At 50.6% G+C, this 26,678-nt stretch overlaps 3 protein-coding genes and 1 long non-coding RNA gene across 11 annotated transcripts in view; 3 read left to right on the forward strand and 1 right to left on the reverse strand.

Moving 5' to 3' along the window:
- HOXA3 (homeobox A3) overlaps positions 1-9,748 on the forward strand; it is a 45,190-nt gene extending 35,442 nt beyond the window's left edge. For all 8 annotated transcript variants that reach the window (XM_061996628.1, XM_061996625.1, XM_061996630.1 and 5 more), the window contains 2 exons: positions 6,080-6,659; positions 8,127-9,748. In XM_061996628.1, the coding sequence (XP_061852612.1) occupies positions 6,197-6,659; positions 8,127-8,893 (1,230 nt within the window). In that variant the 5' untranslated portion in view covers positions 6,080-6,196 and the 3' untranslated portion in view covers positions 8,894-9,748. The remainder of the gene's footprint in view (positions 1-6,079; positions 6,660-8,126) is intronic.
- A 3,720-nt stretch (positions 9,749-13,468) lies between these two features.
- On the forward strand, positions 13,469-16,606 carry HOXA2 (homeobox A2). Its single transcript, XM_061997131.1, has 2 exons — positions 13,469-14,719; positions 15,426-16,606. The coding sequence occupies exons 1-2, from the start codon at positions 14,338-14,340 to the stop codon at positions 16,169-16,171; spliced, it is 1,128 nt and encodes a 375-aa protein (XP_061853115.1). The 5' UTR covers positions 13,469-14,337; the 3' UTR covers positions 16,172-16,606.
- A 176-nt stretch (positions 16,607-16,782) lies between these two features.
- On the reverse strand, positions 16,783-20,631 carry LOC133625495 (uncharacterized). The gene is made up of 2 exons (XR_009818788.1): positions 20,480-20,631; positions 16,783-17,159 (listed from the first exon to the last, which is right to left on the reverse strand). It is a non-coding gene; the product is annotated as an uncharacterized LOC133625495 (long non-coding RNA).
- Positions 20,632-20,830: 199 nt separating this feature from the next.
- HOXA1 (homeobox A1) lies at positions 20,831-23,225 on the forward strand. The gene is made up of 2 exons (XM_061996484.1): positions 20,831-21,503; positions 21,936-23,225. Exons 1-2 carry the CDS (start codon positions 20,903-20,905, stop codon positions 22,289-22,291), a joined length of 957 nt encoding a protein of 318 aa, XP_061852468.1. The 5' UTR covers positions 20,831-20,902; the 3' UTR covers positions 22,292-23,225.
- The last annotated feature ends 3,453 nt before the right edge of the window (positions 23,226-26,678 follow it).

Raw genomic sequence — 26,678 nt, forward strand, 5'->3', positions numbered from 1 at the left:
GCATTCCTGCTCTTTAAGCAACTCTGAGAGCAGAAGTGACCCAAAGAAATGCCATTTCCCCCTCTCGCCATTCTGAAGCACGTTGTCCTTTCTTAGACCTGATGTCTCTCTTCGGCGGAGGGGGAGAAAGCTGTTTCGCTCCCAGCCCTGTGTCTAAAAGCCAAGGTTGGCTTTGCCATATTTTGAAATGGGCCAAACGCGTCTCAAAAATAAAGTACTAGCTTTAATTGCAACTGAATTACTTGGCAGCGTTTCCTCTGATTTATGACCTAGTTCGGATGCATATTGACCTAGTTAAAACACTCATAAATAATACAGTCCTGCTCCAGAGCAAAAGAAGGCAAGAAGAGTTTTGGAGAGGGATTTCGGCGAGTTGTGTAAATAACCCCAGTCTGCTGAGCAAATAGCAAAGAGCCTGTTGCCATTCTTTAGTGTTAGGGAGTATAAATAGTAATTCAGATTAACCACGGCTTGCTTCGATAGTTCAGTCCTTCTCTAAGGTAGCTAATATCCCCTCCTAAGTCTCTAATGACTTGGACAGTCACCACTTCCAGAGCTGGTCTCCTTCTCCAGCAACTCCCTGCCTTGCTATTTTATCCCTATAAGATCCCCTCAAATCAGCCTTGAATTATGGTGCTGCCTGCTTCCAATTCGGAGCATCCAAGGACAAAGCGTTTTACAAGCATTATTTATTCGGAAACTAAGGGTAATTCCAAGAAAGATAGGGAGTCCCACAGAGTGGGACCCTTCGGGTAGAAAAGGCAGCTCATTTCTGGCCCGGAATCATCCTCAAACGTTGCCATTCCCTCCCCAAGATGAGCCTATCACTCCCCGCGGAATGGAGCAGAAAGAAAATATTCAGCCTCTGGGAGAGAAAGACAGATAAAAGCAGCAGGGATCTGTGCATTGAGACACTTTTCCCGACGCCATAGGAGACATTAAGAAAGAAATAATCATCTTCCCATGTTTAAAATGACCTCTTTGAGGAAAGAGGGGGCGTGGGGAAATAGGACTAATAGTCGAAATCTCGCAAAATACAATTTTCAGGCAGTAAGGTGAATGAAGGAAACATTTCAGTATTCCTATGAACCACTTCAGTTCTCACGATTAAAGTCCCTTCAGTTTTAAAAAGACTTTCCCCCTCCCTCCTCCCCGTTCCCACTCTTAAATTCAGATACGTAGTCAGACTATCCCGCTGGAGATCGCTCCAAAGTTTAAAGGCGCTCCTAGAAGACCGCTCAGGCTTTTGGCAGGGCTCCTCAGCCCGGCAGGGCTCTCCGGCGGCTGCAGGTTTCCGCAGTCCCCAGCTCTATCTCCTTTGCCAAATCCTCCTCTCCGGTCAGGGGGCTCCGTCCGTCGGGGCACAGCTCCGTCTCTAGCTGCTCGGTCTGGCAAGAGGGCGAATGGCAGATCAGCAGTTTCAGAAGAAAGTGTGGGGTTGATTATTGACTAAAAAGACTTTTTTCTTCCAATGCGACATTCAGGGAATTGTTTGAAGCAAAACGCATACGTAGGATTTTTGCCTCTCCTCCTACGCTGCCCGCTTCCCCTTTCATGTGGTGCCTTCTCACTTATGCCATAAGGAGCAAGTGTTTTCTGTTTTAGTGCTCTGTTTACAGCTTTGGTGCATGAAGTCATAAATCTTGCATAGCCATAAATGACAAAAACCATTGGTATGCGTAAGAGGCCACCCCAGCCTTATAGTGTTTTTTATTTCTCACTTCCCCCTGGCTTTGTTTGTGCTTTAAGATGACGCCGGGTCCCCTCGTGTTTTAAAGGGACTAGTTTGGGTTTTGTTATGTTCTTGGGGTTGTTTTTAATACCTTAATTAGGGAAGTAACGTCAGTTTTACACCTAGGCATCATTTGGACCCTCCGCTTAATGCAGGGAGCCTATAGACTAGTTACCCTCTACCAGAGGAGCAGGAACTGCAACTTTATTTAAGTTCTCGTTTGCACGGTGACTGCCGCGTTTCTGTTGCAGAGAAGGAGCGGGGGCAGGAGAACATCGACACCCCCAAAAATCCGGGGCGCTGGAGAAAGAGGCGAGCGCCTTCCACAGCACTGCCAAGGAGCAGGAGGGGGAGGAGAGCTGTGCGGCACCGAGCCCGCGTCCACGCAGGGCTCCCGCCCACGGGTCCCCGCGGGGGGCAGCGGGCACCCCGACCCGCCTGTGCAGCACATGTGTGTCTCTCTGAACGCCTCTGTGCCCGTTCCGGGCGCTGGGGATATTTAGGGGGCGGGGGGGGGGGGGGGGGGGTGTCTGTGTCTACATCTGTGTGTGTGCGCTCACGCATGCATGAGTTAATAATTAGTAACTCTAATGATTTCCAGCGTGACTCTGAAACCATTGCCCAGAGCGGGGATCCTAGTGGGCTTCGGTTGGCTCTTCGGACCCAACCCCGTGTCTCCGGGCTTTGCTCCCCCTCCTCGGGACTCAGACGGGGCTTTGCGGGGCTCCTGGCGGCGGGGAGCGGCAGAGGAGCTATTCCGCAGCCCCTAAGCCCACTGGTAAGAGGGATAAGCCCGAGCCCCCCCAGCAGCACCCCCGGAGGCTGGTGAGAGCGACCCTTTGTGAGCGCCGTTTGTCTTCATTAGCATAATTTTCCTGGACTTTGGTGACGCCTGGTGCGGGGGGGCCGCACTCCTTCACTGCCGCGCTCCTCCGCTCCCTCCCCAGCCCCCACGCTGCCCCAGGCTTCCCCAGGCGGACGCCTTTCTTTCTTCCTTCCTTTTGCTTTTCCCGATTTGTTTTTTTCTTTTTCTTTCCCTCCCCCCCCCCCCCCCCCCCTCCCCTCAGCCCCGTTTCTCCTTTTCTTTCTCTCATTCCCTTCCCAGAGCAGCCCTGGGGAAAATCCCCATCCTCCGTGCCCTGCGTAGGGCGAACCCGGCACGCCAGGAACAGGCTCGGGGCAGGGTGGGCAGCCCAAAGGGGGAGGGGAGCGGGCGAGTCGAGTGTCCGGAGCAACCGTTCCCATCCCGTGCGGGGCAGGGTTCGCTCCTCCCGGTCGGGGGGTGCCGAGTGCGGAGGAGCTGAGCCGGTGCCCACCCCGCAGCCGCAGGGACCGGGCTGTGGCAGACAGTCCCTGCTCCCTGGCTTGTGTCGCCTACCAAAAAAAAAAAAATAGAGAGAGCGCGAGAGCGAGCATGCTGGCTTCCGCCTCAGTCGTCAGAAGTTAAGGTAAGCAGGCCACAAATACGCTGCTATCAGTCGTGAATGGCGGAGTTTATGTCCCAGTGATTTATGACCGTAGACTTAAATGTCGGTTCAAGAAGAGTTCACAAGCTGGGGCTTCCTTCCAGGCAGTGACTGATACCCTTACACTTCGTGTTCAGGCAGCTCTTTCTCCTTTCTTCCCCCCCCCCCCCCCTTCCCGCCCCTTCTCTCAACTTTGTCTTTATCTTTCAGGAAATCTTTCAGGGGGGCTGCCTGGTTTTTCGTCCTAGAGTCAGAGTTTGGGGGTCGTCTGGGACTTAGAGGGCAAAGATCTGGTGTGATGGGAAAGGGAGGAGGTGGAGGGAAGGAGAGGGTAAGGAAGAGCTGAAGTGGGGAGTGTGGGGAACAGAGGGGACTTGGCTCCCCCAGGCAGCTTTCATCTGCTGTCTCTGGGCTGTCTGGGTGGGAGGAGAGAAGTTGGTAAGGGGTAGAGAAGTGTACTGCACAAATTGAGACGGAGTCGACTAAATGGGTGCTGGAAAAATTGGGGGCCCATCTGTGTTTGTGAAACTTGGCCTTTTGTCAGGCGGGAAAGAGGAGAGCTCTTTCCATCTCAGACACCGACTGGGGTGGCAAATTTTCTCCAGGCCTCCTTTCCCTCCCATTAAGTCTCTGTTATTATCGTGATCATTGTCGCTCCTAATCCCGCTATTCCTGCTTTCCCTAGGAAAGCTCCTCAGGTTACCCCTGCTTCTCTATAACTTTGTAGGAAGTGATTAACTTAGCGAAGCAAAGGCGGGGGCAGATTTCTTTTGGGTTTTTTTTTTTTTTAATTATTGTTATTTGTTTGCTTTCCCCCTTGCTGGCAGACGGCCGAAGCTTCAATAATATTTTGCCTTCTGAGCAAAGTTGCCAGTTGTCTGCAGGCGCAGCCCGCTCAGTCTGGCCCGCCCGCGCCAGCGAGCTGCCCAGCTGCCAGGGCACACCGAAATATTTGATGTCGCGATCATGAACGGCGGATGTCTCTCTAAAATCACCATTGGCTCATTGTTTCCTCTACCTCCTCCGGTCGTGGTGTCTATATTCTCTCTTTCAAAAGAATTGTGAAAAATCACACCAGGCCTCGATAGCATCAGGAAGGAGAGGTGAGGAGCTGGAACTGGTGTGCGCACCTCAGATCTCCATCAGCTTATTAGCTTAATAGCATCCACAGAGCTTGATTAGTGCAATAACAGGGCAGCCGCCCTGCTGTAGGTGTGTTACCTTATTTCGTTACGGTCTAACAAAGGGAATACTGTTTTCTAAGAACTTGTATAACTTGAAAGGCGTAGAATGAGCTCGTTTGGTGCTTGTGTCGGTGTAAGGCTTTTCGCCCCTAAGCATTTGTTCTCGTTAGATGTTTTGGGGGAAAATATCCAGCTGCTTAAGTAGAGGTAAAGTGGCAAAAAAAAGAGGGCTCTTCTGATCCGAATAGGTGTGGTTGTTTGTTGACAAGAGGGTAGGGGGAAGGTGAGAAATACACTTTAATTTCTGAGAACAATATGAGTGCGTGTGGAAACGGCTCCTATATCAGATATTACGCACAGGTCTCCTCTCTCCTTAACACGGGTGATCCTGTAACTGGTTATTTTCAAGCAGGTGACCAGTAGGGTTTAATCTGGAGGGGGAAAAAAATAACCCTGAAAGAAAGATGGACGTGGGACAAAAGCCGGGGCGAAGGGGGGGGGGGGGGGGGGGGGGATAGAAAGAGGAGAGAAAGGGATTTGCCCGGGCAGGAGAAGCATTCTCTGGGTTTGTGTCCACCCTCTCCCCAGTCAAGTGACCCTCATACATCAAATTACATAGCAGTTTCCAAGACAGAACCTATTATCGCTAAGTTGGAACGAAAGTTCAAGCCGTGGTCATGGAGATGAACGCTGGTTTTTCAGGTTCCTGGTGTGTTTTTTTCCCCCAATCCATCATGTTCTAACAGGTAGGATCTGGCTGATTCCACGAAAAGTTAGTGTCTGGAGAGTAACTGCTGAAAAAAAAAACCCCAAAGCAGTAGCCTCTGGAGCGCCCAACTTGCCCCCGCTGGCCCCGCTGAAGGGGCTTCGAGTGGGGCGGGTGCAGCTGAAGCTCCAGACCCTCTGATGAGTGGGCAGCTGGCGGGGGGGCTGCGTGGGGCTGCGTGGGTCGGTCCCAGCTCCGCCTCGGGGCCAAGCGGGAGCCGCGGCGGGCGGCGGGGTGCGTGACCAGGGCGGTTCGGGGTGATATACGAGTGCGGAGGGGAGAAGGTGCTGGCTTTGTTTATTTTCCTATCAAGCACTTCATAAACGAGCCAAAATCCATCGCTTGAGACTGGGGTGCATAAATATTCCTGGCTAGAAAACCTTTCCACCCTGCTCCCACCTCCTGACACACTTGGACAGGAACAATCTCATGTATTTCTTTGAAGTTATATGGAGATCCGTAACCTGTAGAGAAAGGCTAAAAATAAAATGACGCCGGTTACAGAAGGGGTTTAATCCTAGAATTAATTCTGTAATGAAGAAACAGCCCAGCCCCTTCGTATTACCGATTCCTCAATTACCCTTATCACAGAGACTGGAATTAAAACAGCCTCTCAGCAGTAAAAGATCACCATCTCATCCCCCCATTCCACCACTTGCGTTGTGGTGCCCTACTCTGTTTCTGAAGAAGAAAGGAAGAAGAAAAAAAAAAACCCTAGAAAGCCCCTGTCCCGGTGCAGGAAAGTGCATATTTGTAGCTGCCAGTAAATCCAGGCAGCTTTTATATCGAAATGCTCTGTGCCTGAGGCCAAGTCATGCTGCTAAATATTGCTGACCACTTTTTCTTTTATGGCTTTCATGTCACTTAGCTATTGAAAGTAAGATGGATTTGTACCATTTCTTCACCCTGCTCTGCTCTCCCCACACCCCAGGTCTGCCCGGAGCGGCCATTGGAGGAGGAGTGCCACGTGACAGAGGGGTGCCAATGTTATTCTCCAAGGGTGTCAAGACCCTGTCAGTTTGCGAAATAAATATTGGGAAACAACGAAATGCAAAAAGCGACCTACTACGACAGCTCTGCAATCTATGGTGCCTACCCCTACCAAGGAGCAAATGGTTTCACTTATAATGCGAGTCAGCAGCAATATCCTCCATCTTCATCACTTGCAGAAACTGAGTACCACCGCCCTGCGTGCTCCCTCCAGTCCCCGGGCAGCTCTGTGTCCCACCACAAGGCTAATGACATCAGTGAGAGTTGCATGAGGACTCTCCCCAGCCAGCCTCTCCAGCCACCTGATCCGCAGGCCCCACCGCAGCCACCTCCAGCCCAGCAGGCACAACCTCCACCTCCGTCCTCCACATCACCATCTCAAAATGCCAGCAACAACCCTGCCCCAGCCAACCCCACCAAAAGCCCAGCTCTTAACTCACCCACCATGTCCAAACAGATATTCCCATGGATGAAAGAGTCTCGACAAAACACAAAGCAGAAAAATAGCAGTTCCAGTTCAGGTATGAAATACACTCCCCTGCTTCTCCCTGGGTACACCTGGGCTGACCATGCGTCTGGTGGGGAGGGGGGCAGCCCTGCCCACCTTCACTTTGGGGAGGGGAGGTGAGGGAGAGTGCTTTTTTCCTTCCAGAGTTGACCTCGCTTAAGCTTTTGGAAAGGGATTGCCACCACTCAAAAAAGGAACAATCCACCAGTGAACAATCCACCTCCTGCAAAACTTTCCCAACTTTGCAAGATGGGTTCAAAGTGATTTTACTTCCTAGTGGCTCAACCACTTGTGCATCTCTCACATTTCCTAGGTAATCCCTCCTCCAGTAAATCATATCAATGTGGAGGAGCCCAGGCCTTAAGCCAGGGTCCTGTCCCGACTACTTTGTTGGCACTGTGCTGTTAGATTAATAAGACTGACCTATCTCTGCCCAAGTGTCACAGGAATAAAATAGCTCATAATCATGTGCAGGCAGGATCAATGCGCTGCATGCAGTCAGAACCTCTTCCTATTTTAACAAGCTGATTGGCAAAGTTACAAGCCAGGTAAACAAAAATCCCTCTGGAGTACCATAAACTTCAGCCCATAAAGTATTACTTGAGGGATGGAAGTGTGTTTTAAAGCTTTTATTACTCGAGGAAACCCAAATCAATAACACCAACACTAGCTCCAGTGCCTGTGAACGGGACTTATATTAATCTCTTCCTCTTTTTCTCTTAAATATGCCTCAGAAATAGAGTCCAAAACCTTAGCAAATGTCTTTGCCAGTCTGCTTTTTAAAGCCCTGGTGACATTGCTGTTTACAGCCTTCCACGCCATGTATTTATTTTATGAAAATGCAGTAACATTTAAAGATGCCTGTATGCCTGTATGCAAGCCTAGCCACCATATGTTCTTCTTACATGTGTTATACTTCCTAATCACTACCATATGTTTACGCTAGTGCTAGACATGATAGAAACACTATACCGTCAATTCTATGTTCATATGCTATGATGTCATATTGTGGATGCCTCACTTTCAGTCTTCTCTACCTCATGAGCATGTATCAAGGTTTTCAGAAAGTGAGGGCTACAGGTCTGTATGGAAATGGAGAACAGCTAGTTCTTGAAGACCCTGATCCTACTACATTAGCCATAGGTTGACTTTCAGAGCTTCTAAGCCGCACTGTGTTTTCCTGGACCTTTCTTACTCCTTTGTGCAAAGCTGAACATATATTGTATGCTATAATTTTTTGAGGAAGCAAGTATAGTCATACAGTGACACTAATGAGATGAAGAAAATCTGTTGAGGCTAGCAGCTTGGCACGACTGAGCTCATACCATGGGCAAGCAGTCGTTGCAAATGCGGGCATCGGTCTCATTGAAGAGTGTTGGTGATGAGATCTTCAGGTGCTGGTGGTGCTGGCCATTGTTTCTGGTTGTGATGTGTGTTGGGATTTGCCATGCTGATTGTGTTCTTTGTGTGATTTACATAGGTGAGAGTTGTGCTGGTGATAAAAGCCCCCCGGGGCAAGCCTCCTCTAAGAGAGCCCGTACAGCTTACACAAGTGCCCAGCTGGTAGAACTGGAAAAGGAGTTCCACTTCAATAGGTACCTTTGCAGGCCACGAAGGGTAGAGATGGCCAATTTGCTCAATCTCACAGAAAGACAGATCAAAATCTGGTTTCAAAATCGCAGAATGAAATACAAAAAGGATCAAAAGGGCAAGGGCATGATGACCTCTTCAGGAGGACAGTCCCCAAGCAGAAGCCCCGTCCCTCCAGCTGCCGGGGGCTATCTAAACTCTATGCATTCTTTAGTAAACAGTGTTCCCTATGAGCCCCAGTCACCTCCGCCATTTAACAAGCCTCATCAAAACACCTATGGCATCCCTGCATCGTATACTGCTCCTCTTAATAATTGCCCACCTCCTCAAAAGAGGTACACGGGGACGGCAGCTGTGACACCTGAGTACGATACTCATCCTCTTCAAGGCAACGGTTATGGGAATCCACATATACAGGGAAGCCCCGTCTATGTAGGGGGCAACTACGTGGAGACCATGACCAATTCTGGGCCTTCCATCTTCGGTCTAACCCATCTCCCTCATCCTTCTGCGAACATGGACTACAGCGGGCCTGGGCCAATAGCCAACAATCACCACCACGGACCTTGTGATCCACACCCAACATACACAGACCTTACTGCTCACCATCCTTCTCAGGGAAGAATTCAGGAAGCGCCCAAACTCACTCATCTGTAAGAGACAGGAGTCACTAAGTGGAACATCAAGGCCCTGACTTTTGGAAAGTACTTACCCCTTCCCCTCTCTCTCTCCTTCCCTCTCCCCCTGTGCACCCGTCTCCCCTTCTTGTTTCTTTTGTTTGTTTTTGGTTTTTTGTTTCCTTTGGTAAAAGCGTTTTCTAGTTTATGTGACGTAGCAATATTTGTTGCTTGAATTGCTCTATAGTTTCATTAGTGGATATTTATCTTCTTGAACTGTAGCCTTGTGTCTCACTTTGGGAGTATGCAAAGGCTTTATACTTTACCTTCTACACTTTTATCAAAACAGGGTATATGAACAAATTTTCTATAAAAGGCATTCTTAAATGTGAATTTGTTCGTACATGATTGATCCCACGGGGAAGCAATTTTTTTTATTGCACTTCTTTTAAATACCGAGAAAGACATCAAAAGCGCTTGGACAGGGACTCCCTGGACAATTATTAATACGTGTAAGTCTTTCAGTGTGTGTATGCTGGTGAACATTCAGATTTATTTATTTTTTTCTTTTTTTGCAAACATTGAATAATCTAAGTGTTTAAAGTTTTATTTATCCCCATTTGTTCATATTTATATATATATAAAAAAAATCTGTACCCTGAATATTCAGGAAGCATTTACCTGGCCATATGTTTAGATAGCATATCGGCACACGTAGGAAATATAATTTGAAAGGGAACTATATCTCCTTTTACTAAAAATGGTGATAACGATTATGATGACGATGCAATAAAATCTGGGAAAAAAAATCACGGTTTGAATACTTTATGCTTGTAACATCCAGCTAGGCAGAAAGTGTGTGAGGCTGAAAAGGCTAGATTTGTTTTGAAAGTTATACATTCCTTGCTGCTCACGTTCTGAATTGAAAAAAAATAAAGTTTTTATTCTGAATAATAAAGAGTTAAGGATATGTTCTTCGGAGCGCTAGGGAAGGGAGAACCCTTCATGACGTGAGGGAGCTGAGAAACTCGTCTGTAAACTAACACGAGGATCCACTCCCCCACTCGAGGGCCCTGCGATGCCTTTTCAGCGTTTCGTAGGCAGCGAGGGGGATTTTTGGGGTTTTCTTTTTTGTTTTTCCCTGTTCGGTGGTTGTTGTTGTTGTTGTTGTCTCCCGAACGGGGTTTAAGGGCCCGCGGTGGCGGCCGCCTCTTCCTGCGCCCGCTGAGCGGTGCCCGCCTGGCGCGGATCCCTCTCCCCTCCGCCCGCCTGGCTCCGCACCGGAGCTCCGGAGGTGGACCGACGGGCGAGCAGGTCGAGGAGCGTCACTCGCCTCCCGGGAAGGCCTGCCGAGGGGTGTGCGTGTGTATGTCTGAAGCACATGTATGTGTCTGGAGCTGAGCTGAGGATAAAGCCCCGCGTGGGCGCGGGCGCGGGGGGCCGCCTCGTCCCCGGGTGGGCCCGCCGGGACGGGAGGGTACAGCACGGCGGGTGGCGGCGGAACCCCGCCGGCACCTGGGAGCACGGATGCGGGAGCAGGCCGCTGGCCAAACCCCGCGTGCTGCCGGAGGGTGGATACCGAGCACTGCTGCCTCCGGAAGCGGCTCCTTCCACTCGTCACCCCCGTCTCCGTTTTTTCCCTTTTCCTCAAAGACGTGGATGTTTTTTCCCCCCTAAATTACAATTAATAATTTTATTTGGGGTTTTTGTTTGTTTGGTTTTACCGAGCAGCCTTCCCTCTCTACCACAGCCTAAAGCTGTGGGGGAAGGGAGCCTCGTGTTCCTTCTCGTCCCGCGGGGATGTGGAGTTGTGTGTCTGTGTGTGTCTGTGTGTGTCTGTGTGTGTGTGTGTGTGTTTGTGTGTGTGTGTGTGTGTGTGTGTTGTTGGGCGGGAGGGGGGAGTGGGGGGACACATAGTGATGCAGGAGGGTGACTGTCCCGGGCTCAAACGTGCACCCACCGGGGTCTCCGCTCCGAATTCGGGCTCAAACGTGCACCCACCGGGGTCTCCGCTCCGAATTGACTCGAGCCGGAAGGCAGAAACCCGCTAAGCGTGTGGTTAAATACGATTTTTCTTCCATTCAGGCGAAATGTCCGTAATTTTTAGATTGAACCTTGAAAGATAAATCAAAATAGACCTTAATAGACTAGCTAAAATATACCACTGCACGTTTCCAAAGACATATTCCTATGCTGTGTCGATAATAATGCATGCTGTTCACCATCTGTATCTTTTAGAGCGCAGAAAAAAATGTCGCCATTTTGGTCTCATGCTGAAATATTATTAATCTTTGGGCTTTATCTTGTTCCCGGAACCATCCTTGCCTGATGCTGAAACATTGTCATGCATCCATGAATCCATATAGAGCTTTTCTGCATAACTAGATAAAGCATGCTCCGTCAAAGAAAGGGATTACGAATATATTTATACCGAGCTGTTTATTGTATATATAGACATGTAACCGTGGAAGGAAAAGGTTATGTAGTCTGATATTTTTCACTGCAACGTGGTTATAACGCAATACGGACCAACGACTGATTGTTATTTTGTAGGCGAAGGAAGCATTTTTTGCAGCACTGCAAGACATTTCGCGTTTCAAGGGAGCGCCCGTACAAACCACACGCCGCCCCCCCCACCCCTCGGATCGGCTAGGTTAGATACAACAAAAGGTAACGGTACAGCCGGTGATGCTTACTGTGAGGTTCCTTGGGCACCAGGAATTATATTGAGGAAAATGTTCAAAGAGAAGAAATTTGGTGTTCCACTCCCCTCCCACTCCGAAGAAAGAAGAACAGAGGCGATTTTGTCCTCTTCTTTCCAGAAACCGTACATAACCCCTTCTTCGGAGCCTGTAGGTTGCAAATAAGAATCTGTATTTTTGCATTTAAGATTCACCCGATGTAAAGATCCCTCTGGGGGCAGAAGTAATTGATTTGCCCAAGAATTTCGCGTTTTATTTCCAAAGGTTTTGTTCCAGGTGGTTTTTGTATTAGACTGACCACAAGAAACAAATGTGCAGAATAGAGACACCCACACAGGTTTTACTCACAAAGCCTGGTTAAACTCCGAAACTCTCTCTCTCTCTCTCTTTTTTTTTTTTTTAATTGTCATCCTGTTGTTAATTCCAATATTTTCCAGAGGGGAAAAAAGAAAAAGAAAAGCCCAACCCCAAGGTAGGCACTGAGGAGCAAAATGAAAACGGACTTTTCCCACAAACAGTCCAGTCCTCTACCAGGGTATTTTAAAAGCAGCTTTTTTCCTTGTTTACTTGAGTTTCTTGCTCTGCCTCTTTTCTCGGCCACATTTGATCTTGGAAAGAGCAAGAAGCTTTAAATGTGTTCTTAAGGGCCAGTAGCTGTCAAACCTTTTGGCGGCCAAGATTGATCGCGCGCAGACACCATCAGAGCTTTGTTTGGACTAAAAGCAAGAAAATTAAACCCCTTGCATTTTCCAACAGCATCGATATTTGTAAGGCATCCCTTTTGAGGGATTAAATGACAAGTCTCGTTCTATATTTTATTTAAACAAGTGACCACCAAAAAGCCCATTTAAAGCCTCCCAGCCCCTCCCCTCCCCCTCTCTCCAATGCCTTCGCGGATATGCTACATCTTGTGGGTACATTAACTTAAAACTGATTTTTAAAATGCACTTCTTCCAGTCTGGTCTCAGCCTGATGCTCTGGCTGCTTGGGGTTTGTGTGACTCTCCCCACCCCTCATCCCCCTTTTTACATTTTTTTCTTTTTGTCTTTTTCTTTCTTTTTTTTTGATTCCGAAGACGCTTGCAGACCCCTTTTTGGCAACTGCGAAAATAGAGCGAAAAGGCACGGCATCGCGCTGGCGATGGTCCCTGGCTCCTTGAGGACGCGGAGGGTAGCTCGGAAGCTCCTTGCTCCCCCGGCCCCGGCGCACCCCAGCCCCCAGGGCACCCCGGCCTCCGCGGGAAGGCGAGCCTCGTCAGGGCTGCCCGGGGCGGCTCTGATCATAGGATTCGTCCAGTTGGCGATAGTGGTCATCATCGTCATCGCTGTCTCTCTCGCCTCAGTCTGGTTGGAGAATTGTGTCCAAAGAATCCAAATTCAGGACTTGCCTCACCCTAGCAGGGGTGACTGGAGACGGCGGCGGCGAGACCCAAGCGTCGGAGGCGAGTGCTGTCTCTCAAGTAGTAACCTCGCAGAATTTTCACTCTGCCCGGCCCCGTGAAACCAAACCCGCTACCAGCCCATATATTTCCTGGTAATCGAAAATACTCACCAGACACAGCCTACTACGGTTATTAAGCAAATTATGCCAGCAGACGGGAGTATCGTTTGCAAGCTAAGGTACAGGATTTTTTTTTTTTTTTTAAAGAGGCAACAGCCAGACGCGTTTGCAGCTTCGCTATTTGGCTCGCCCAGAGAGGTACTCCTAGGGTTATATTTTACGGTCCAATCCCGGGAAGTCAACTGGAGAGGGAAGTCATGAAGCACAAGGGCTGTTGCCTATGTGACTCTTCCCCTAGAAGCAAGGTTGCTGAGGAAGATCCTGTCAAACAATGGCTCGGCACCGGTGGCCAATTGTTCTCCGTACTGTACATCAGATAGACGCCAAAAAAAGGGGGGGAAAAAAGGGGGGAAAAAAGGAAACAGGGAAAAATAAAATGAAAAAATAGAATTAATCAAGAAAAAAATGTAAAAGGAGCCCGTCGAGGCTGAGTCGGAAGGAGAAACTAGTTTTAGAGGAAGTGCTATTCCTAGGAAAAAATCAAGACCCTCTGCTTCTGACTCCTGCCTGGGTGCAACTTCTTATGCGGGGGCCTGGCGGTGTCAAAACTTTGAAGATTAATGGATTACTTTGTTAATGACTCAAGGCGTCAGATTGAGGTGCTTAAATGATTTGTGAGGTGCAAAGCGTTTTCCTGACAGTCCCAAACAATGAGAGAAGAGTGTGCGGGTGGAGGCGAGGGAGGCAGCAGGCTGCAGGACAAGCAGCCACACACACACACTCGCACACGCACACACACACACACACATACACTCGCAGCCTCTCACGCAAACATATCCACGCACACGCACCCTCTCTCCCCCCCACGATCATTTCAGAGTAGGACGCCAAGGGGATAGATACTCGAGATATCATTTCCCTCTTTAAAAAAAGTGTAAATAAAGCCTTTCTGGCCCCCAATGAGGCGTTCCTTCCCGACTTTTTTGGATCAATCAAACAGACAGTGGCTTCTTTTGATTAAAGCCCAAATTGTCATTGGGCAGAGGCAATCATGTGACAGCCAATTCGGTCCAATTTCAACCTTGTCTCCATGAATTCAATAGTTTAATAGTAGCACGGTCCCCATACGGCTGTAATCAGTGAATTAGAAAAAAAACACCCCACCAGCGATCTTCTATGCTATATTTTTTTCTCCTCTCGCTCCTTTTTCCTGGGCCTTCCCCCCCCGAGCCCCCTGAATCCGAGGGAACTTTTTCTCCGCGGGGGCTGCCAGTTGAAGGCCATGAATTTCGCTTTTGAGCGAGAGATCGGTTTTATCAATAGCCAGCCATCGCTTGCTGAGTGCCTGACATCTTTTCCCCCTGTCGGTGATACATTTCAAAGTTCATCAATCAAGAACTCGACGCTTTCACACTCGACACTGATTCCTCCTCCTTTCGAGCAGACCATCCCCAGCCTGAACCCCGGCAGCCACCCTCGCCACAGCGGCGGCGGTCGCCCCAAGGCGAGCCCCCGTGGCCGCAGCGGCAGCCCGGGCCCCGCCGGCGCCCCGCCGCCCCCGGAGTACCCCTGGATGAAAGAGAAAAAGGCGTCCAAGCGATCCGCGCTGCCGCCCGCCTCGGCCTCCGCCTCAGCCGCCGGACCTGCCTGCCTCAGCCACAAAGGTCAGTCCAAAGACTCATCGCCGGCCCCGCCGGGCCGCTTTTTTTGGCTTCCCGCATCCCTCCAGCTTCGCGGGGGCACGAGGCGGAGGGGCGGGCGGGCGGGGTGGACGGAGCTGGCGGGACTCTCTGGAAACCCAAACTTTCCCCAAACTTGCTTAATGTGGGATGATTTATTTGAGTTGGAGCTGACCTCTCTTGTCTTGCCGTCCTAGAGTTGGGATATTTGACAGTAATGAAGAGTGATAGATTGCTCCCGCTCAGCTAAGCAGCTGATGCATTAATTATAAATTGCGGTATGGCTAATATAAAGTTTGCTCTGGTGTGGGGAGGTTGGGGAGCTGGAGGCGGTAATTTGGCGGAGGTGGCCGAGAGGCACGCAGCACCGGGCGCTCAGCAGTGCAACACAATGGGTTTACTGCATCCAAAGGCGGCCATTTTGTTGCAGTTGCTATTTTATGCTATATGGACATATAGATATAAACACATACGTGCAGAGAGAGCAACTCCCCCCCCGCCCCCCCCCCCCCCCCCCCCCCGGGATGCGATGTGCTGAAATTCAATCCGTGCATTTATCTGTTTTGTGTGTGCGTGCGTGTGTTTTTGCTTTCGCTGTTCTGGCGGTGTTGCTTTGGGGTGCGTGTGGTGGTGGTGGTTTTCTTTTTCTTTCTTTTTTTTTTTTTTTTCTTTTCTTTCTTTTTTTTAACAGACCCCCTTGAAATCCCCGATAGCGGTAGCGGCGGATCTAGGCGGCTGAGGACGGCTTACACCAACACACAGCTTTTGGAGCTAGAGAAAGAATTTCATTTCAACAAGTATCTCTGTAGACCAAGGAGGGTTGAGATTGCAGCCTTGCTGGATCTAACTGAGAGACAAGTCAAAGTCTGGTTCCAGAACAGGAGGATGAAGCACAAGAGACAGACCCAGTGCAAGGAGAACCAAAACGGCGATGGCAAATTTAAGAGCCTAGAGGACCCCGAGAAAACGGCAGAGGAGGAGGAGGAGGAGAAATCCCTCTTCGAGCAAGCCCTCAGCAACGTCTCTGGAGCGCTCTTGGAGCGGGAAGGCTACGCTTTCCAGCAGAATGCCCTCTCCCAGCAGCAGGCACAGAATGTGCACAATGGCGAGTCCCAAACTTTCCCCGTTTCGCCTTTAACGAGCAATGAGAAAAATCTGAAACATTTTCAACATCAGTCACCCACTGTTCAAAACTGCCTCTCAACAATGGCCCAGAACTGTGCAGCTGGCCTGAACAATGACAGTCCTGAGGCCCTAGACGTCCCTTCTTTACAGGACTTCAACGTTTTCTCCACAGATTCCTGCTTACAGCTTTCAGATGCAGTTTCCCCCAGTTTGCCAGGATCTCTGGACAGTCCCGTAGATATTTCTGCTGACAGTTTTGACTTTTTTACAGACACACTCACTACAATTGACTTGCAGCATCTGAATTACTAAGAAATTAAAGACGTCCTCTCCAAGCGTCCTGCTTCCTCCTCCTCCTCCTCCTTCTTTTATTGTTCCCGTGAATTAATTTTATTTTTTTCCCTCCCTTTTCCTGGTCAGTATTTTCTGTTTATTACCTCCCTCTGCTGTACCATTTTGCCGTTTCTTACAAAGTTTTAGTTGTGTTCAATTTTAACCTAGCCACATTCTAGGTCCTTCTATGAAAGCAATATATGAGGTCTGTAAGAAAGTGATCATATAGGATTGTATCTTCACTTTCTTTTTATTTTTGTATTGCATTAGGATGCGTTGTCATAAGTATTTTTGGTAGAATAAATTCTTGTTTGCTACAAGGAGCTTCCTCTTTTTTTTCCCTTCTCTTTCTCCCTCTCTATTTCTCTCTTCTTTCAAGACTAGTAACACGATGGGTATTTCTCCCCCTCCCTTCTACTCTGAATTTACTAATAATCACAATCCAACATTCTGACTATGAGCTCTCCCTTTTTTGGCAATGTAGTCATTTATTAGAGAGGAAAAACACGTTCAAATTCTTTATTGCAAGAGCTCTCACAAGGACAAAAAAAGCCCAATAAAAAACCAAAGAAACTAAAACCATTCACAGCTTTGATGGAGACCTCTTCTTTTTAATGTATAAATGTAGCATCTTCACTCCCTGAGGATACAAAGCTTGAAAATGCTGAGCTGTAACAAAAGCATGAACGAACACTTCAACTATTACAGGCAAAACATAAGAGAGGCTCAGTAGGATAACCGTCTCCTGCAGAAACTAGCCCGTTACATACACGAAAGGCTTTTTTTTTGGTTTTTAGTGATTTTTTTTTTTAAAAATAATCTCGGTTGTAGTTTTTGTTTTTTTCCCCAGAAAGTAGTGCTTAGCGGCCAGCAAGCTATTTCAGGAAGTATATCTTTAAAAATATCAGAGCTCACAGAGAATAAGCTTGATCCCTCCTCAAGCACTGAGCAGTCCAAGAGACCAGCCCTAAAAAAGAGAGGAAATTGAGCAGTTAGTGCCTGTAAAGTCAAAAGGGTGACAGGAACACGGAGGGGAAAACATTTAAGGAGCAATCGGCCTTTCCACTCGGTCCTTTTGAGGGGTGGTGTGGGTGCACACCAGAACCTATTTTTCTGTTTAAACCTTCTTGTGAGGAGAAGGACTGATAACGAAAAGGGGAAACTCTGACTTTAAAGTTAAGATTTCCTCGGGGATCCCCACTCTGTGCTGGTGGCAGCAAAGATGGGTTTTCAGGGATCTCCACCAAATCGCCTACTATCCAGCTAACGGCGTTGCTGGACCCCGAAGAGGAGAGTGAGCCCCGTTCTTTGGGCTAAAGCCAAGCAACAGATGCCGGGGAGGCTCTGCCGGCCCGGGGCCAGTGAATGCCGGGCGGATGCGATCGCAGCCTCCTGTGTGCATGTGGCTGCGTGTGAGAGTGCATGTGGGTGCGTGTGTGCGTGTGGTTACATTACACAGGTGAGTGAGGCTTAAGTTGGGTATTTTGGAGGGGGCTCTGATGCCCGACCATGCGAGGAGTGTTGTCTCCCAGCCCTGCAACACGTTGTGGAGCTGGGATGCGTGGGTTATAGCTGGAAGGGCTGAACGCAATTCTTCCGAAAGTCATAAATCAAACTCTTTCTATGAATGAGAATGTCATCAAAGAGATCAATTGCAGGAACACATGCACAAATAAAAATCCTCTTACGTATTTGCCGGGGCTGGGGATCCCCGTCTAAAACCATTAAGTGAGAAGGCGTTTAGTCATAATTCATTTTTATTGCTCTTTTAAAATAACAGCTTGGCTGAGCTGCGGACGGGGCGAAACCTCGGCCCTGCTGCTTCTCTCTGCTCCAGCCCTGTTCCTGGCAAAAGCAAGCAGCCTCACCGACATTTTAACTCCTCTGCGGCTAAACTGGACCGCAACGTGGACGTACGGGCTAGGGATTCTTTTATGCCCAGATTTCTGGATGCTGATAACGCTTAAAGGAGAAAAAAAAAATCCCAACCCCAAACAATAACCAAATCCCCACAAACGCTACAAGATTTAAACTTATCGGAAACTCCATTTAAATAAACGAGGGGATACAGCGAGTAGGAGTCGCCTCCGAGTCTCCCGGTGAGCCCTGAGGGGGACAGCGGGGACACTGTCTCACGGAAAAGCCTCAAGCAACGGGATTGCCCCCTCGGCCCCAATCTCGGGGCAGGAAATGCGGAGCAGGGGGCGCGAGGGAAGCGGAGGGACCGGGTCGACCTGCGGACAGAGGGAAGGGGCGGTAGTTCCCCCTCGCCGGGCCGCGGAGCGGGTGCGAGGAGGTTCCCCTCTCTCTGGCCCTTTTCCCCACGCACAGTGCAGACAGTAAACCCCCAAGGCCCTGCCAGAGAAACAATGCAACAAAAGAGACAATGGCACCAAAAAGAGAGGGGAAAAAAGATTTTCAGGATGCTGGAGATTGTAAGAGAGGTGCTGTGATAGGATAGAATTTATGGGTAAAACTGATCTATTTATAGTAAAAGATACCTCCCCCCCCCCCTTTTTTCCCCCCCTCCTTGGCTGGGGGAAAAGCACTGAAAAAATGCCATCCCTTTTATTAGCACACAGTCCCGGCAGTCTGCCTTTTTTTCTCTGCCATGTGCAATATTTATCACAACCGGTTTAGAAGAATTAAATAAATGTATTTACAGCTGTAACCACAGCCAAAAACAGTGCAGTATAACGCCATAAATGCCTCTGCAGCGTTGTTGCTCTTGTCCTCCATCCCGCCCCCCCACTTCACCCCCAACTTGGAGAAAAGGAACCTTTCCAGAGGGCCCTTAACCATCCGTGCTTGCATAATAAATGAGAACAAATAGAAATGCTGAGGCTCTACGGATAGACACGTGGTGAAGAGAGCAGGCCTTCGGTTCTGGTGGCATGGGATAAAGGCTGACCTAACAGTAGTGTGAGAGCTTTGCACCTAGGAGAGGATGTTGTAGTTCATGTGGGAGGGAGGAGCTTGAGGGTTTGTGTGTGCTTAAGAGTAGGGAGAGGTGGCGGGATAGAAGAGGCTTTCGGATTTCAAAACAAGCAAGAACCGAGCGTGAGAACATAGGGGCGTAGGCATCGACTGGAAATGCACTAGCAGAAATAGGGGGGGCAGCCCCTCCTGGGGCTCAGGGCAAGGCACGTGACTTTCCATCCAGCTATCCCCGAGGTTAACGTTTCTCAGGAAGCGTGCTGGTGCCATCCCTTCTTCCTGGAGACGGCTTGGTGACGGGGATGGACGAATGCCTTGCCTTTACCTCCCCGTTCCTTTTCCGCATACGGAAGCTGAAAATGGGGTGGCAACCCACATCCCACCGCCCTCCCTCCTTCTCTGGCCACGGACTTTTTAAAAAAATTTTCTGCGGGGCTGAGGAGGGGTAGGTTTTAGTCGATGCTCAGAGCGGTTCCCAAGGGTCCTGGGGCTGCCTGCGCCACTGGCCATCTGCCGCCTGCCGCCATTGCCGGCCTGGGTGGCAGAGAGCAGGGACAAAGAGGCCCGGGAGGAGGGCCCTGCCCGCCTCCCGCCGCTCCTCTGCCCCTGCCCCGAGACACCTTCCCAGGACGCCGGGCTGCGACCGACGGCACCCCCGGGCAGCCTTTCCCCCGCCCGGTCCCAGGGAGACATGGACACTGCGGGGACCCAGCAGATGGGCTGTGGAACCCGCGGGTCCCCGCCCAATCATCCAGCCTCCTTCCCCCTGCTCCTCCTCCCCTATCCCAGCCCTGGGCTGGGGCGGGTGAGCCCGGTGGAGGGACAGGGGGAGGAAGGACGCGGGCACAGGGAGGCTGGTGGGCCTGGGAGAACACAATGGTCGTCAGTCCCAAAAGCGGCTCATTTCCATGCTAATGTCCGCGGTCGCCTGGTGATGCGGCTGGACAAGCCCCTTTAACTCTTGGCGTCGCGTCGCGCTGGGACTGCGGCGGGGCAGCAGCCGCGAGATCCCTCGGCCCCATCCCATCCCATCCCATCCCATCCCATCCCATCCCATCCCATCCCTGTCCCAGCCTCTGCCCTATCTCTGTTCTCTGCCTTATCCTCAACCCCATCACTGTCCCCATTCCCGTCCCCATACCAGTCCCCAACCGCATCCCGGGTTCCATCGTCCTCTTACCAGATCTGATACTCAGCGCTGCCCCTGCTGCCCGCTCCCCTACCACGGACCCAGCCGCGCTCCCTCCCGCTCCAGTGGCGAGGAGGGGGACGGCGGCGGTGCCCAGCGCCGATCTGACAGAGCCGACAGCAGGGAAAGCACCGTAGCACCCTCGCTGCAGCATCACTCACCCTGGAGGGGACGGCCGGTGGGCTCCGCGGGACCGGCGCAATGTCTGTGTCTCTCCTGCCTTCCCATCTCTCAGCCCGCGGGCGGGACCCTGGCGGTGATGGCTCGGCCCGGCCCAGCCCACCCTGCCCCCCGCCCGCCCCGGGGGGCCGCCGCCGCCCTGCCCCACGGTGCCGCGCCGTGCCGTGCCGCGCCGTCGGAGCGCTCGGCGTTTAAATGCCCCGGACGCGGCGATCTATCAGCGGCAGGAGCCGGGAAAGTCCCGCAGGCGCCGCAGCCATTGGCTGCCGCCCCCCACGTGCCTGCCCGCTGTCTGCACCTTCGTGTCATTTTCCTGCCGGCCCCATGGAGGAAGTGGGAAAGTTGGCGCGGCCCCGCCGGACGCTGAAGACCCGGTGGCGGCGTGACAGAGGGACGCGGCAAGGATGAGCTCCTTCCTCGAGTACCCTGTGCTCGGCGGCGACGCCGCCCGCGCCTACCACCCCGACCACGGGATTACAACTTTCCAGCCCTGCGCCGTCAGCGCCGGCAGCTGCAGCGGGGAGGAACACTTCCTCTCGGGCCGCGGGATGCCCATCAGCCCCCATCGCCACCATCACCATCCCCCGGCCCAGCCCGCCGCCTACCAGCACCACGGCGGCCTGGGGGTGTCCTACGCACACCCCGGCTGCGGCCCGACTTACGGCGCGCAGAGCTTCGGACCGGCGTACGGCTCCTACCCTCTCGGGCAGGACGCGGAACTCGGCGGCGGCTTCCCCCCCTGCGCCCCCGCCGTGTACTCGGGGAGCATCTCCTCCTCCGCCGCCGCGCAGCATCCGCACCAGGGCTACGCAGGGGGTCCCCCTCAGTACGTGCCTCCCCCGTACGGGCAGGAGCAGCAGAGCCTGCCTCTGGGCACCTGCAACCATACCCTCTCTCCCCTCCACGCCGGCCACCGGGAAAACGCCCGCTCCCCCTCCGCCGAGACCTCGCCGCCGGCGCAAACCTTCGACTGGATGAAAGTGAAAAGAAACCCACCCAAAACAGGTCAGTGGCTAGCGGGAGGGCCAGGTCGGGGGCTGCTCCACTCTCTCTCTCTTTCTCCTTCTCAGCCGTGGATGTCAGGAAAACGTAGGGGTGCCCCCGCAGGGCACTGGGCAGGTAGGGCGGCCCGCACCCCTGGGCGCAGCCGCAGCTGTCTGCCCGCGGCGCTGTAAGCTAGCGGCGCTTGTTCCTGACTCCCCCTCTCCGCCTCTCCCGCGGTCATATTTCTTGTGATTCATAAACCACTTATCAAGTTTCCTCTGACACAGGGGGCTGACTCCGGTTTAGCACCTCGCACTCCATCACTCACCCTGCCGGGGCTTCCTTCTTATCCTAAGAAGTTCTCGCTCCCTATCGCTTAGCCGGTGTGGACGTATTGATTACGTCGCCTATAAATCATTTGTGCTTACTTACCCCTGCATGTCCCCCTCACAGGCAAGGCTGGTGAGTACGGCTTTGTGGGACAGCCCAACACTGTCAGAACTAACTTCACCACCAAGCAGCTCACCGAGCTGGAGAAGGAGTTTCATTTCAACAAGTACCTGACCCGGGCCAGGCGGGTGGAAATCGCTGCCTCCCTCCAACTCAACGAGACGCAGGTGAAGATCTGGTTCCAGAATCGGCGGATGAAGCAAAAGAAACGGGAGAAAGAGGGTCTGCTGCTCATCTCTCCCACCACCCCCACGCGCTGCGAGGAGAAGGCAGAGGACTCCTCGGAGAAATCCTGCCCCTCGCCCTGCACCGCCTCGCCTGCCTCCTCCACCTCAGACACACTCGCTGCCACCAACTGAGGCCTGGTGCGCCTTGACGGACGCCCATCGCAGCCCCCCACCAGTGCAGCTTGCGTCCGTTCACCGCAGTTATGTGGGTCCTTTGGTCGGTCCCTCTGAGAGGTCCTGGCAGGCTGCCCCCACTCACACCGGCCCCACCACTCGCCTACCTGCTGCCGGGCCCTGGCACCTTGGTGCCAGGAGATTTTCTTTTGCCTCCCTGCCCCCAGTCCTTTCTGCTGGCGGAGCTGTGTTGACACACACATAAGGGTATCCCCCCCTCCACTGCAAGGATGCTACTCTGAGCTTCCCTGAGTGAAAGACATGTTATCTAGGGTACATAACCGCAAAAGATGCACTATTGCAAGTGTTTACACAACTTATAGGACGTACATCCCCTTAATTTAATGTATTCTTTGTTCATATCTATGAGTTTGTTGCTTGTAAATACTTTGTCCGAGAGATATATCTTTTTACAGATTTTTCTAGAAATGACGTTTCAATTATCAGGTGAAGCAAGGTGAGTGCATTCGCCAAACTGGATCCACTTTTATATTGATAAAGCTGACAACCATATTGAGTAAAACATCTTAAGCTCAAGCAGATACCTCAAAAAACTAGCGCTATTTCTTTAAATGTGACAAGGCTTCAATTGCACTAGGTTTTGTAAACCTTACTCAGTGTGCTTGCCCCTCCTCCATCCACTCTTCCCCCCGAAAGCTGTGCTGGACTGTACTCGACCGAAGGGTATTAACAGTCCAAAAGACCTCACCTCTTCCTATTTTCATATTAACCTTCCTTTGGACTCGATGTCTTATCAACCTACTCGTGAATGTGACGAATGGCCAAATGAATGTATAATGTCTGTGGTTGGTGTCTGGACCATTGCATGACGCACTGTGCTTTGCTGTACTGCGGGTACACTGAGTTCTATCAGTTATTGTGTGTGAGCGAAATGTCCTCCTGATTTTCTGTACAATCATGAAAGGCTCTGGGATTCCGCTGGTGATGGAAGCCAGGGCAGGATTTACGGGTCCTTACATCTGTAATAAATCTATTCCACTTTCAGGTATCCCTCGTCTGCCTGCCTCTGCATGACATCAGAACTGAGTCACAGGCTGGGCTCAGCAGTTTGGTTTCCCTTATTTTACGCTGCTAGGGCCTGCTCCTAGGGGAGTCAGGGAGGAAGGGTCTCCCAGCATTACACCTCATGCATCATTTTGCCGGGGTTAGAGCTCTGGCTGCCCAGCTTGACTCATAACACAAAACTTCTTCCTTTCCTATGCTCAAATAATATTATTTTTAGAAAATATAAGGCACTCCTCTCCCTCCCCTGTAACTGAGAGGAATTTATGGTCCCAATCTATTTCTGAAGCACAAACACAAGAACTTCCTGGGTCAAGTGCTAACCTTTTCACCTCCGGATCGATGCTGACACTTACATAAACAGAACACCCTTCAAAAGCAAAAAAGGCCTTCAGCCAGTCTTTCCTCACATAGTAGGCCCCTCGCCGAGGGCTGCACATCCAGTTTACCCAGGTACTAAGCTGCTCCAGCTTCTCTCTCCCCCTGGCCCACCCGAGGCTGATGGGTGCCAGGGTGGGAGATGGCTCCCAGGTGCTTCACCTATTATTTTATTCGGGAAAACAAAACAAGTAAACAGAAGATTTCCAAGAGATATCAAGTGAACAGTGGTGTGAGAGGTGGAAGGAGAGTGTATGAGTAGAAACTGGGTGGCAGGATGGAGCAGAGACATGCTCAGCTGTAACGGTGGTGTCTCAAGCCACTCTTGGATTTCAGCACAAACACGCATAATGTCTCCTTCTGCAGGCCCGGTTGCCAGGGGAGTGCCTCCAAGATTCCCCCGAGGCCGGGCTGCCCATGCAGGCTTTGCTCTGGGGGATCCGAAGAGCATCAACGGCACTTTCTTCACTTTGGTGTCAAAAGAGACAAGCCTTGATTTACAAGGCGCGGCGGCCATATCAAGAGCCGAGCTATCTGTAAGGGAGCAGGGCTGCCTCCGCAGGCTCCCTCCGATGCCCCTGTTTCTTTCATTTCCCCGCCTGCCCTATACCTTACCTTTTGTTTATTAGTGTAAAGCCACAAAGTAAAACAGATGGCCTTCTTCCAGAGACTTGGATGTGTTAAAAGTGGCATTTGCATGCCAATGAGGGCATTTCAATATCGAAATCTGGATCTAAACATTGCTGGAATCCGGATCTACAACCCGGCTCCCCTGGTGTTGACTTAATGTGTTGGAAAGAGTGGCCATAAATTATATCCTAAATGCAGGAGACACACTTGTCAGGGTGTCAATCTGTGGTAAGCGATTCATCGGCAAAGAACTCCATCTCCTTCCAAGCACAAACCCTAGGTTACTTTTTATTTGTTTGTTTGTTTGTTTGTTTGTTCTCCCCGCAACCCTGATCGATTTCAAGCAAAGACACTCCAGTTCCTCCCATTCTGTCTCATTTTGTTAGCGTTCGTATTATTTCGATATGATGAGCCTTAGGGGTCAGGGAGTGAGAGGAAGATAATTTGAAATATCTAAAAATATCGAAAGAAATTATCACAATCTACCTTGGTCTGATGGAGACACTCTTTTGCCTTCCAGGCTGTAGGGGATCCTTTTGTTTCTATATTTTAACAAATGTATTTTAATTTTCCTCTCTAGAGTCTCAGGGGAAAAAAAAAATCCTACCAAAATACCCCAACCTAAACCGCCTCCAAATGTCAAACGGAGTTTAGCATCTTCCTATCATACTTAAGGCCATTTCTGCTGTTCACCTTTAAAGTTTACTTTTGGAGGCTATTGAGATGCTTTGGTGTTTTCCTCTGGGGCAATCAGATTGAAACCGATCAATATTTACTCAGTCTGAAAGGGCTGTTGAAAAGGCAGCTAACAACAAACTGCTTAGCTGCTCTCCCCTCTTTAATCTCAGGTTCACCGAAAGTTCAAGCAGAAATGAATTCGGTGATGGGTCACTTTAGAATAAATCCCAGTGGTTAATCTCCCAGCCTCGGTAAAGGCAACAATTACAGACTCATCCCTCTCACTGTCTCCTCGGTAGCGGCGACTTTCCTCTCGTTTTTGTCCAGTCGTTTTTACTAAATCTTAACCGTTTTCCCCTGTTTTGTGGAGACGGCAAAACCCCAGTGTCTCCCCCTGCGCCCGCGCTGCAGTCGATGCTGGTGTAAAGGCCGGTATCCCCGGCGAGGGATATCGGGTTTGAGGGAAACGAACCCTCCCGCAAGACATCCGGCGTTATCAAGGAGGGGTCCGGGGGCAAAGAGAAAGAGTCTTGGGGTTTTCTCCCCGGCAGCAAAGCGGGTGTGTGCGTGTGTGTGTGTGCCAATTGGGGAAGAGCCATTAGTCTTGCAGAGCCGCGGGACTGTACCCGCCTTACCATCCTTGATGCGAAAATATAAATCTGGGTAAAACGCGATGGACATCCCTACTAATTGCGGGGACTCTTCAAAGGCCAAAGTTCACCTAATCACTGCATAAATATATGCTTAATAGGGATTTATTAGTACCTCTATAATAGCAGTTCACGTTTGGGCTATAGACTCGAGCGGGTTTTCACCGACAAATTGCTTCTCAGGAGTTACCTCCCTGTCACCCAGGCAGGTCGGGGGACTCCGGACACGAAAGGCGATAAGCTCCCGACTGGGCCCCGGGGCCACCGGCGGGAGGGGGCCTGGTGAAGGCTGCTCCCTCCCGCAGCATGGAGGGGCCCAGCCGCCCGGCGGGCAAGGGGCTGGATTTTTCCTTTTTGGAGAAAAGAATCGTTTCGGAATATTTTTCCGTCTAAGCTTAGGAGCAAGATCTCTGTTTTCCCCTAGCAAATAGTTCCGTGACATTGCAGTAAATTGGTAACCACAGAAAGGGAACACACAAACGGTTAAATGAACAGTAAAGGAAAAAATTGCAATATATATATAGTTAAAAAAATTTCTTTTCTTGCTTTCTTCCCCCAATCTGTCTTTTTCTCTCTCTCACTTTTTCTCTCTTTCTCTCCCCTTTTTCCCTTTCTCCTTTTCCAAGGCAAACATTCCTTTTCTCCCGCAGGCACTCTACTTGGCCAACTTTTACCGTTAGCATTATTCTTTTATGGTTTATGTGTCATAAAATATTACAGGTCACAGTTACTCCTGTTTCAAGCTCTGAAAAACTATTGAATCAATAGGAGCTCCGGGGAAAAGAAACTTTTCCTTGTGCGTAAGAGTTTTGGGTCAAACTTTGTTGGTTTTGATCATGCGAGGAGTCCTCTTTGTCATATAACTTCAAAAGGATTACACATTTAAGTAATACGAGCAGAAATTGGAGCGGAAACCTCTTCCGCGTTATATTTTTATGGAGCAGTGACATATTTATGAATTTGTTCCTCACGGAGAATGTTTCAGC

The sequence above is a fragment of the Colius striatus genome, chromosome 5 (assembly GCF_028858725.1).
Source record: "Colius striatus isolate bColStr4 chromosome 5, bColStr4.1.hap1, whole genome shotgun sequence".
NCBI classification, from domain to species: Eukaryota; Metazoa; Chordata; class Aves; order Coliiformes; family Coliidae; genus Colius; species Colius striatus.